We start from the raw sequence: 13,062 nt of genomic DNA, 5'->3' as shown, positions 1-13,062 counted from the left end.
AAATTATTTAAAGTGAACTTCTCCCTTTGTAAAACTCAGCCCACTTTATTATACAATATTGAAAATTTTTAAATGGACTAAAAGCATAAAAAAGCATTAAACTGATTTTATGAATTATTATACTACTTTATTTGGGGGACCTGTAATAATTGGGGGCATTGCCAGCATCGCTTTAGCCTCCCACATTCAAGTGTCAGGCATGGGGCTGACATGTCAGGGTACTCAAGGAAGGTCCCCAAGCAGGGAGGTCATCACCTGGTTGTGTCCCTCTTCTGCCTGAAATCCTTGAGTCCTCAGCCTTTTCAAGACAAAGTCCAGAGGCTGGTCTCTGCCTGCATACCAACCCACAGATTCAACTCCTGAGACACATGCACACACACATTCTCTGTCTCTCTCAAACAAATGCAGACATATGCACATTTTGTCCCCAACCTGTCTCCTTCCACCTTCTCCCTCCATTTCCATCACTCCTATCTCTGCTTTCTCCCCAATTATGGTCTCCCTCTCTTCCCACCTCACTGATTTCCCATTCCTGTCTCCTCCATATGCCCCATCTCTTCTATCTCTTCCAACCCCATATCTGCCCACTGTCTGTCTATATCTTTATCTCCCACAGATGTGTGCACTCTCTTTTATGCATACTTACTCACTTGCACCACCCACAGAATTTTAAACACGCTAAACAATTTGCATTTCATTGAAAGTACCACATTATCTCCTATATCCTTCAACTAGAAAGCCTCTTTCCCTCTATCCTGCCTTAGGTCTGTGTCATAGTTATCTCAATAAGCACTGCCTTTGTGGTATTATAACTGATTATGAGTCTGTTTTTCCACCTCAGTATGAGCTCCTTGTTATTATTTTCGTACTCAGTATCTGACCCAGAGTGTAGCATATAATAAGCACTCAGTAAGCTTTGAAACTCTCCCCTTGATTGAAAGTTAATTCTTCCATGTTTTTTGTCTTGTCCTTTTATGGACCATAAACAACTGTGTAAGAACTAATGTGGTATTGGTTGTACCCTGTGTTATACCTTCCAGGGGCATTTGTACTTAATAGAGACATTCTGAAGATATAATATCATTATTTAAAGACGTGATTCTTGAGGAAAATTCAGTCATTAGGTTATTTGTGCCTATAGGGGATAAAATTTGAGACAAACAAATTTTTTGAGCTCTCATTCAATTCATACTAAGTGTTGTGACAGCCTCTGTGGGCAGAGCAGGACCTTCAGCTTCCTGGATGACAAAGTCTATAGGAAATCCTATAATGAAAGTGCCTTGCCCATTAATATGAACTAGTTTAATAAATAAGTATTCCTCCATAGCTTAGATTCTGGTTCAGGATTTAAAAGGAAGCTGGAAAAAATAAAAGGAAGGCAAAAAAATACTGAATTTTACTCCCATCTTTCATATTCACCTGAGTGTCAAGTCAGAAAGTTTATGTAACTCTCTGTACCCATTCTTGAAGTCTAATATGAGGAAGCCAGGTCTCATGATTTTAAATGTCTGTAAGTTTTGCACCTGAGAATTACTGTACAATCCCAAAGATCAATGAAAAGAAAGGTAGACTGTGAAAAAGAGGCACGTCCAGGAAAGTAGTAATAAAGGAGAAATGGAAAGAATATGAGTGAGACCACAGAAGAAAAGAAGGAAGCATAATGGAAAACAGGATGTATTTTCAGTATGGAAAGAGACCCCAGAGACCTGAAAGATCTGCCAGAACCTTCATCTGCTTTTCCCATGGCCACAGATCATTGTCAACAGATTTCATTAATTGAAAAGAAGTAAATTGTTTGTGCAGAATGAGGAAGTGAATAGAAAGGTCCTCCTAAATTTAGGTGGGCAGCATCAAGCCCAGTGTTGCAAAGCAGTACAGTAACAGAACAAGTTACTGGATGAAGAACCCAGTTAATTCAATGCTCACGGGTTTTTTTAAAACAAATTTCCCCTAAGGGAGTTAGGGGATGTGGAGATTAAATTTAGAGAATTGCTAGACTATCAGATACTACTGGGCATGGGTAGTTTGGCCCCTGATGCAGCAGATCTGACTGTGAGGAATCTAGGTCACATGGCAAGAAGAGAAGAGGGAGCTGAGTCTGCACCAGGGAGGAAGGGCGCGGTTAAGCCCTGATGTATTGTGAAAGTATGAGAAACGTATGAGCCCTGGTCAGAGAAGAAAAAGAGAATGAAACATGAGAGACTGATTGTTGGAGAAATAGATGCATATAGGGACACATGCTCTGCTGTTTTGTCACATGTTTTAGCTGGGAAAGTCTTGGAAAGATTCATCTACAGTATTTTCCAAACTTAAAAACAAACTTTTAAACATAGTAGATCCCTTTGTTTAAATGCAGATAAAAGAGAAAGTGGAACTAAGGGGCCTTACGACCCCGGCAGAGTGTGGTTGAAAACCCCTGCTCTCCAGTGTTCAGGGTATAGATTTGATGGATGATAACCAAGTACCATATATATAAATAAAAGGCAAAGGAAGAGAGCAGAGCAGTTTTAGGGGGAAGGCCATGGTTGTAGATGATACAGATTTCCAGTATCAGTTACTAGTTTGCCACAGCAACTCTTTTATTTCAAATACATTGTACAATTTTTACTTGAATCACTAATTTAGGAGAGCACCTGTAGTTCAGTAAATTTTTCAGGTGCATTGAGGACAGTCAATAAATTGGACTCTTGATACTTTTCCTCACTGAGCCATATGAAGCCTTAATGTGGTTATCACTTTTTGCTTTAGCAAAATGAGTTGAGTAACACTCCTATGTTTCTATGAGAGAGTGCTCTGTCTTTAGAAGGTATGGCTTAGAAATGTTCCCGTAATGAGGAAATCAGGTGCAATGCCCATTGCATGTTTGTAACCAGTCTCAAAGAGCAGAAGAAAACATTTGCAGTCACAGGAACAAAGAATTTTTGCTTAATTAGGATTACTTAATAAACCTTTGTTTATTTGGTAATCCACCTCTCATCCCTTTTTAAAGATACTTTGCCTTGGAATGTGGAAAGTATGCCTTTTGAAAGTTCTTGGGTCTAAAAATTAAATATTTCTGAGATCAGAGGAATAGATATGAAATAGATGTAAAATGTATTTTCATAATTACCTGTTTCTTTATTTTTTGCTTCATCTTATTGTTTGTTCTGGCCTTATAAACATTTATTTAATTCAGAATTCAGTATATATTTAGGTCATTACTGCCATGTATCATGCTAATAACATTCTGATAGAAAAAACAAATTCCTGCTTAACTTATTAAAAATGGGGCAGCATATAATATCTTTTAAGATATTTTGAGAGAAACAAGTCAGTTTTGGTTATTATTATCTGTTCGGGTTTTGTGTGTCAACAAAGCTCAAATCTATTTTATGTTCAGACTGAGAACTAAGAAAGCAGTTTTCTAAGTTGATAATCTCATAGGTGTGTTTTTAATTGCAGTGCATCACTGCCTAATTTAGAAAATGTTCTGATGCTTACCTGTGATGGACCACATTCAGTGACTTTTTTCGGCTTTAATTATTAACACACTGAATCAAAGTGATTTTTTATGCCTTGCTTTTAAGAAAAAGTCATTTTATGATGGAATCACTTTAATCAATTATAGTGGGATAATGATGCAGGTATTTTTTATGTAGTTATTAGTGCCAGAGCAAACTTGATTCCCATGGTTTGAGTCTCTGATGTCTACAGTGTCTTTTTATTCATAGAAAATAGAATTTGTGTTAAGTTGATGATCTAGCAAATACTTTACTCCATTGTTGTAACTAGTGGGACCATGATTATTATGTAGATATAATACAAATAAGTCAGTAAGATTGATTTCCTTTGTTTAAGACAAAACTTTTCAGAGAAAATAGCATTTGATGTGTTACTTTCATGATAAAGTAACTGGATTTTTATGATAGCTTAGTATATCAAGGTTTTACTCCCTGGATTGACGAAAGACTAAGTAAAAATCCATTGAATCTGATTTTATTTAAAAACATAACACTTTGTAACACTTTGTAGAATGCAGCTTTTTATACATTTTGTTTGTGGAATTGTTTATCTTATAAGTTGAATTTCTCAGCAATGTTAGTTTTACATTCTACCTCACTGTTCCTTTTATTCTGTAAAGACTAAAATATAGAGAGGTGCTAGTTGTAATTTTACCCATGACAAAATCAAACTTTGTTTATATTTAGATTGAGTATGAGACTCAAAATAAAGAGATGCAGCTACTCTCAAAAGATAGCCTGGGAGTAGAAGGTGAACCAAAAAATGAAGACAGAGAAAAGGTAATAAATTGAAATGATAAACATTCTGTCAACAGGATTTTTGGAGTGTTCATCTTTTAAGATATTCTTTTTAAAAAAGCATCTTATTACATCTTATTACTTATTATATTTTTATTAAACCTTAAGTGATTATTTAAAGACTGTTGCTTAGAGAGTATTGCTTTAATTTATAATTCAATCAAATTAGCTGAAAGGCAGTGACTGTGGGTATAAAAGAGAGAGATTCCAAAGAAAACCTGTGTTGTTGGTAGGTAAAATTGTGTTTTCCTAAGTAATGTTTTGTAGCTGCTCTTTATCTTATTTTCAAAACCACATTAAATGAAAAATAAATAAAATGTGGCATTTTGCTTCTTTTTTGGTGTATGTAATTTTGTACATTTTTAACCTTTTCACAGATAAAGTGAAAAGAAAGGACTGCATATCTAAGCAACAGACAAAAAGACTGGAAAGGAATACTTAAATGAATTCTGCTATGTATCTGCCATAATGCAGGCTTCTAATCCTCCCACCTATCTCCATATAAATGATTCTGTTCAAGACCATAGATGTTTTCTTCACTAAAAGCAGTAAAGCTCTTTTAGATGAAATGTCTAAAAACATCTTGTAATAACTTGGAGCATGCTGGCAAGAGTAGTCACTTGTGACTATGTGTGAAACCCCCTCAGCCAGTCGATATTGTAATAAGCAAAAATGGTAGCATCACTCCATTATTCAGAAAAAGCCAACAGCGTGCTTGTTCCTTAGGCTGCAGCATTCATTAAGAAAAGCTTACAGGGCTGAAAGCTGGAAACAGATGATAACGGGATATGATTTTCATATTTAATGCTTTCCTTGGAAGAGTATGTGTGCTACAGATTGATAGAAGAATCAACTGCTACTTTACTAAAAGACTTTCAGGTTTGCCCTCTAGCTACCGATGGAATCATTCAGCCAAGAAATTAACTTTTTCTCCTTTTACCTGCTTTATATATCTGCTAAGCAGGCTGCCTGGCTGCCAGTATATGTTATTATGCAGTTAACAGTTTGGTATTTAAGACTCTTATCAGAAAAGAAACAGAGGCCACACTATTTTGTTTTTATAGATGGAGGAAGGTCTTAGTTTTTCTTTTTATTTCTATGCACTAGCAGGCATTAATCTGAGTTTATAGGAAGTTTCAGTTTTCCTTCCCAAAGATTACAAAGTTAAAAACCATCTAGAATTTAGAGCATTTTTTAAAACCTTAACATACAAAACATCAAGCGCCAGCAACCTTGACCTATATTAAAAAGACCTTTAATGATAAATTATTTTTGTGTGATTAGATGTATGCTAAATGTGGCAGACTTATAAACCATTCGGGTGTTTTTGTGTTTAATACTTGGTCATGAAATAATTTATTTCAATCCATAAATTTGTTCTTTCTATGCCATTCTTGATACATACATTCTTAGTAGAGCAGTGTCAGTGGTACTTAGTACAGTAACAGTGGGAGACTTTTTTTTTTCTATTTGCATTACTGATTCCTTACTCTACATTTGGTTATTTAAACTTATTTTCAGTCGTATTTAATATTAGGGCAGAGATACACCACTGACAACTTCCTAAAATATTACATGTAAAAATTAGAAGAGAAGTTTTCCTTTATGCTGAAAAGCGTCATCTCCTTAAAAGCTTAGACTGCTGGCTCTGGAAAATCAATTAGGTTGCCCTGACCAGTGAGTCTCAATGAGTTGGGCGTTGTTCCACAGAGCCAAAGGTCACCAATTCCATTCCTGTTTGCAGGGCCCAGGCCCTAAATGGGGCATGTGTGGAAGGCAACACATCGATTTTTTTCCTTTTTTCCTCCCTTTATTCCCCTCCACCCTGCACCTGCATTCCTCTCCCCTTAGTTCATGTCCATGGGTTGTACATACAAGTTCTTTGGCCTCTACATTTCTTATACCATTCCTAACTGCCCCCTGCCATCTATTTTGTACCTACTGTTTATGCTTCTTATTCCCTGTACCTTTTTCTCCATTCATCCCATTAGAAGAATAACTTCCATGTTAACTTCCTGATAACTTCCATGTGATCTCCATTTCTGTGATTCTGTTCCTGTTCTAATTGTCTGCTTAGTTTGTTTCTGTTACTGTTTTTTTAGGTTCAGTTGTTAATAACTGTGAGTTTGTTGTCATTTTACTGTTCATAGTTTAGATCTTCTTTTTCTTAGGTAAATCCCTTTAACATTTCATACAGTACAGGCTTGCTGATGATGAACTCCTTTAACTTGACCTTATCCAGGAAGCACTTTGTCTGCCCTTCCATTCTAAATGATAGCTTTGCTGGATAGAGTAATCTTGGATGTAGGTCCTTGTCTTTCATGACTTGGAATACGTCTTTCCAACCCCTTCTTCCCTGCAAGATTTCTTTTGAGAAATCAGCTGATAGTGTAATGGGAACTCCTTTATAGGTAACTGTCTCCTTTTCTCTTGCTGCTTTTAAGATTCTCTCCTTATCTTTAATTTGGGTAATGTAATGGTGATGTGCCTTGGTGTGTGCTTCCTTCGGTCCAATGTCTTTGGGATCAGTTTCCTTTGCCAGAGTGGGGAGTTCTCCTTCATTATGTTTTCAAGTGAGTTTTTAATTTCTTGCTGTTGCTCTTTTCCTTCTGACACCCCTATGATTCGGATGTTGGAATATTTAAAGTTGTCCCGGAGGTTCCTAAGCCTCTCCTCATTTTTTTGAATTCTTCTTTTTCATTCTGTTCTGGTTGAATGTTTATTTCTTTCTTGTTGTCCAAACCATTGACTTGAGTCCCAATTTCCTTCCTGTCACTGTTGGTTCCCTGTGCATTTTCCTTTTTTTCACTTTGCAAAGCCCTCACTTTTTCCTCTATTTTGTGACCACACTCAACCATTTCTGTGAGCGTTCTGATTACCAGTGTTTTAAACTATGCATCTGATAGGTTGGCTAATTCTTCATCGCTTAGTTGTATTTTTTCTGGAACATTTATCTGTTCTTTCATTTAGGCAAATTTTTTTGTCTCCGCATGCCTATTTACATCATACGGAGCAGAGCCGTAGGCATTCACCAAGGAAGGAGAACCCACCTGCTGCTTAATAATTCTGTATGCGAGGGAGGGGTCTGAGAGGGAACAGTGGCGTTTGCTCAGCTTTCCACCAGCTTTCAGTCACTTTCTCCACTACCCACAACCAAATTGGGCCCTACTGGTACTGATTTCCTGGTGGGTAGGTTTGTGTACTTTGTAGCACCCTTTGGGTTTCTCCAATCTTCTGTGAGGCTGAGAGTTTCTCCCACTGCTGCAACCCTCACAGGTTTTTTTCAGTCGAGGGTTTTGATGCTTTATTTCCACGCTAGAACCCTGGTTTGCACAGTCTATTTCACTCCCCACTTGTTCCTCTGTTTATCTACGTGCAAATGTGGGACCACCCAGTCTGCCAGCTGCTACCTTGCCTCTTGTGCTCTCCACCTCAGCTGCTTGTCTCTGCCCTTCTCCTACAGGTCTCGGTGAATGTTTCTTTATCTGCTTGGTTATAAGACTTCCATACAGTTCAAATTTCTGGCAGTTTTTGTTGGATTTTGTTTTTAAGTTTGTTATTGTCCTTCTTTTGATTGTGCAAGGAGGCATTGTGTGTCTACCTACTCCTCTGTCTTGGCTGTAAGTCCACATCAATGTTTCTCTCCTTGTCTTTTTCCCTCCCTACACCTCTCTCTAAAAATAAAAAAAAATTATTTTTCTTTTAAAAATAATTAGTTAATATTTTGAGAAATTTATATCTTTCCTTTTCAAATTTCCCATTGATGTACTATCAATTAAAATGTAAATACATTTTAGCAAAATCATGAATTATGTTTTTATTATTCTATATTTTTCTTACTAATTTTTATTGTTAATTAAAGTTTTCCCCATTTTCTCCCCATTACTCTCCCCCATCCGAATCACCCCCGCCACCCTCAGTCCTTTTCCCCAATGTTGTCTTTATCCATGTTCCTTGATGAGCCTTCCCCGTCTTTCCCCTGTTACCCACTCCCCCTTCCCCTCTGCTTACTGTCAATTTGTTCTTTATTTCCAAGTCTCTGTTTCTATTTTGCTCACTTATTTCTTTTGTTGATTAGGTTCCACTTATAGGTGAGATCATATTGTATTTATCTTTCATTGCCTGACTTATTTCACTTAGCATAATACTCTCTGGTTCCATCCATGCTGTTGTGAAGGGTTGGGATCCCTACTTACTTTCAGCAGCGTAGTATTCCATTGTGTAAATGTACCATGGCTTTTGATCGACTCATTTACTCATGGGCACTTAGGCTGTTTCTAGCACTTGGCCATTGTAAATTGTGCTGCTGTGAACATTGGGGTGAATAGGTTCCTTTGAATTGGTGTTTCAGGGTTCTTGGGGTATAATCCCAGCGGTGGAATTACTGGTGAAAAGGCAGTTTCATTTTTAGTTTTCTGAGGAAATTCCATACTGTTTTCCACAGTGGTTGTACCAGTCTGCAATCCCACCAACAGTGCACTAGGGTCCCCTTTTCTCTACAACCTCTCCAACACTTGTTTGTTGCTTTGTTTATGATGGCCATTCTGACAGGTGTAAAGTGGTATCTCAGTGTGGTTTTAATTTGCATCTCTCTGATGGCTACTGGTGGAGAGCATCATTTCATATGTCTCTGGGTCCTCAATGTGTGTCTTCCTTGGAGAAGTGTCTGTTCAGGTCCTGTGCCCATTTTATAACTGGATTGTTTGTGTTCCTGGAGTGGAGTCATGTGAATTCTTTATATATTTTGGAGATCAAACCCTTGTCTGAGGTATCATTTGCAAATATATTTACCCATACAGTTGGTTCTCTATTAATTTTGCTCATGTTTTCTTTAGCTGTGCAGAAGCTTTTTATTTTGGTGAAGCCCTATTTCTTTATTCTTTCCTTTATGTCCCTTGCTCTAGGGGACAACATATCAGTGAAATATTGCTCTGTGGGATATCTGAGATTTTCATGCCTGTGTTCTTATCCTCTAGGACTTTTATGATGTCACAACTTATATTTAAGTCTTTTATCCATCTTGAGTATTTTGTGTGTGGTGTGAGTTGGTCGAGTTTCATTTTTTTCCATGTAGCTGTCCAGGTCTCCCAACACCACTTGTTGAAGGGGTTATTTTTACTCCATTTTATGCTTCTGCCCTCTTTGTCAAATTATTAATTGACCATAGAGACTTGGGTTTATTTGTGGGCTCTCTATTATGTTCCATTGATCTATGTGTCTGTTCTTAGGCCAGTACCAGGCTGTTTTGATTACAGTGGCCTTGTCATAGGTTGGTATTGTGATCTCTCCTACTTTATTCTTCTTCCTCAATTTTGCTGAGGCTATTTGGAGTCATTTATGGTTCCATATAAATTTCTGAAATGTTTGTTCTAAATCTGTGAAATAAGTCATTGGTGTTTTAATAGGGATTGTGTTGAATGTGTAACTACTTTTGGGTATTATGGGTAGTATGGACATTTTGATGATGTTAATTCTTCCAACCATGAACATGGTATATACTTCCATTATTTGTGTCTTCCTTAACTTCTTTCTTCAGCGTTCTATAGTTTTCTGAGTAAAGTTCTATTTTATCTTCTTGGTTAGGTTTATTCCTAGGCACTTTATTATTCTTATGGCTGTAGCGAATGACAGTTTTTGCCCTGATTTCAGTTTCTGTTATTGCATTGTTGATGTACAAAAAAGCCTTTGATTTCTGAATATTGAGTTTTTATCCATAGATTTGGTCAATTTCAGTTACTAGTTTTTTTGGTGGAGTCTACAGGGTTTTCTATGTTCACTGTCATACTATCTGCAAACAATCACAGCTTTATTTCCTCCTTTCCATTTAGGTGTCTTTCATTTATTTTTATTTTTTTTATTTTTTGTCATTCTTTTTAAAATTCGATTTAATTTTTATTTTAATTGTTGTTCAAGTACAGCTTTCTGCCTTTTACCCCCATCCCAGCCCACCCCCTCAGTCCTCCCCACCTCCCTCCCATTTCCACCCCCCATGTTATTGTTCATGTGTCCTTTAACTTGTTCCTGCAAACTGTTCGCCTTTATTCCCTCCCAGCCTGTTCTCAATTTCAGTGTCTTTGGTTATATTTTGCTTGTTTGCTTGTTTTGTTAATTAGGTTCCTGTTAAAGGTGAGGTCATATGGTATTTGTCTTTCACCGCCTGGCTTATTTCACTTAGAATAATGCTTTTCAGTTTCATCCATGCTGTCCCCAAGGGTAGGAGCTCCTTTTTTTCTGCTGCATAGAATTCCATTGTGTATATGTACCATAGTTTTTTTGATCCATTCATTTCCTGATGGGCACCTAGGCTATTGTAAATTGTGTTGCTATGAACATTGGGGTGCATAGGTTCTTTTGGCTTGGTGTTTCAGGGTTCTTACGATATAATCCTAGCAGTGGAATTGCTGGGTCAAAAGGCATTTTCATTTTTGGTTTTCTGAGGAAATTCCATACTGTTTTCCATAGTGGTTGTACCAGTCTGCAATCCCATCAACAGTGAACTAGAGTCCCCTTTTTTTCACAACCTCTGTAACACTTGGTGTTTGTTGCTGTTTATGATGGCCATTCTCACCAGTGTGAAGTGATATCTCATTGTGGTTTTAATTTGCATCTCTCTGATAGGTAGCAATATTGAGCATCTTTTCATGCATCTCTGGATCTTCTGTATATCCTTCTTGAAGAAGTGTCTGTGGATAGAACTTCCAATATTATGTTTAATAGAAGTGGTGGGAGCTGACACACTTGTCTTGTTCCTGATCTTAGTTGGAAATATTTTGGTTTTTGCGCATTGAGTACGATGTTGGCTGTAGGTTTCTCCTATATGTCCTTTATCATGTTGAAGAATGCTCTCTCTCCTTCCACTTTGCTGAGAGTTTTAATCATGAATGGGTACTGTACCTTATCAAATGCTTTTCTGCATCTATTGCTATGATCATTTGATTTTTGTCTTTTCTTTGTTTTATGTGATGTATTATGTTTGATGATTTACAAATGTTGTACCATCCTTGCATCCCTGGGATGAATCCCACTTGGTCATGGTGTATGATCTTTTAATGTATTGCTAGATGAGGTATGCAATATTTTGTTGAGGGTTTTAGCATCTATTTTTCTCAGTGATATTGGCCTGTAGTTTTTCTTCTTTGTTGTGCCTTTATCTGTTTAGTAATGTGTTATTGATTATGCATGCTATTACAGTTGTTCCATTTCCCCCCTTTATTCCCCTTCACCCTTCACACTCCCTCTCGCCCTCACCCTTCTCCCACTGTAGGTCATGTCCATGGCTCATATGTATACTATCTTTGGCTTCTACATTTTATACTATTTTTAACCTACCCCTGTCTATCTTCTACCTACCATTTTTTAAAATATATTTTATTGATTATGCCATTACAGTTGTGCCATTCTCCCCCTTCACTCCCCTCCACCCTGCACACCCCTCCCCCACCATTCCCCTGCTTTCATTCATGTCCATGTGTCACAAGTTCTTTAAATTCTGTATTTCCCATAGTATTCCTGCCCTCCCCCCTGTCTATTTTCTACCTACCTTCTGTGCTTCTTGAGTCCTAATGTTTTGTCTGTTCACACCTGTTATGTATGAGGGGTGCAGCCTTAGGTGTTTAGCAGGGCCAAGTGACCCAGTTGCTGGGATGTGACATGATGTAGGGGCAGGGTCAGAGAGGGAAAAAAATGGTGCTCTGCTCTGCTCCGCTCTCTCTCAGATTTCTGTCCCCTTTGCTGCTTCCCACAAGCAATTTGGGCCCCTCTGGTGCTGGTTCCCGGGTGTGTGGGCCTGTGTACTCTCCAGAACCTTGTGAGTCTCTCCAACAAACTCTCTGTGAGCCTGGGAACCTCTCCTGGCCCCTCGACTCTGAGAAAGTCTTTCCAGTTGGTGCTTTCAGGCTCTAATTCCCGTCTCTGGGGCCCTAGCCTGAGCGGTCTGTCTCACTGTTCGCTCCTTCACTTGTTTTATCTGCGCGTGAATGTGTGACCACAGTCAGCCAGCCACCCTGCGCCCTCACTGGGTCCGCCCATCGCCACCCCATGCCTGAGATCCACCAACAGCCTCCGCTCCTGGGTCAGTTGACAGAACGGTCTTTCCTGCATGACCCCGCTTCACCACAGACTCTGCCCCTCTTACCGGTCTGGCTTAGTGGTTTGTTGTTGTCGGACTTCTGTACAGTTCAATTTTCACTGTTTTGGTTGCATTTTTGTTTCTAAAACTTCGCTGTGTTTAAATTTAGTTGTGGGAGTGGGCACAGTGTTTCCACCTATGGCTCCATCTTGGCTGGAAGTCCTATTGTTTGTATTTTTTATCTTCTTTTCCTTAGATAAGTGCCTTTAACATTTCATGTACTAAGGGCTTGGTGGTGATGAACTCTTTTAACTTGACCTTATCTCGGAAGCACTTTACGTGCCCTTCCATTCTAAATGATAGCTTTGCTGGATAAAGTAATCTTGGATGTAAGTCCCTGCCTTTCATGACTTCAAATACTTCTTTCCAGCTCCTCTTGCCTGCAAGGTTTCTTTGGAGAAATCAACTGACAGTCTTATGGGAACTCTTCCCCATAAGAGGTAATTGTCTCCTTTTCTCTTGCTGCTCTTAAGATTATCTCCTTATCTTTAATCTTGGGTAATGTAATGATGGTGTGTCTTGTTGTATTCCTCCTTGGGTCCAACTTCTTTGGGACTCTCTGAGCTTCTTGGACTTCCTGGAATCTATTTCCTTTGCCAGCCAGATTGGGGAAGTTCTCTTTCATTATTTTTTCAA

At 38.2% G+C, this 13,062-nt stretch overlaps 1 protein-coding gene across 1 annotated transcript in view; it reads left to right on the top strand.

The window, feature by feature from the left end:
* KIZ (kizuna centrosomal protein) overlaps positions 1 to 13,062 on the top strand; it is a 174,062-nt gene that overhangs the window by 16,041 nt on the left and 144,959 nt on the right. Inside the window, 1 exon segment of the mRNA XM_037057014.1 lies at positions 4,188 to 4,280. Within this exon segment, the coding sequence (XP_036912909.1) occupies positions 4,188 to 4,280 (93 nt within the window).

The sequence above is a fragment of the Sturnira hondurensis genome, unplaced genomic scaffold (assembly GCF_014824575.4).
Source record: "Sturnira hondurensis isolate 20B ecotype Veracruz unplaced genomic scaffold, ASM1482457v3 Scaffold0009244, whole genome shotgun sequence".
Taxonomy (NCBI): Eukaryota; Metazoa; Chordata; class Mammalia; order Chiroptera; family Phyllostomidae; genus Sturnira; species Sturnira hondurensis.
This window is presented reverse-complemented; position numbering and strand designations above follow the sequence as displayed.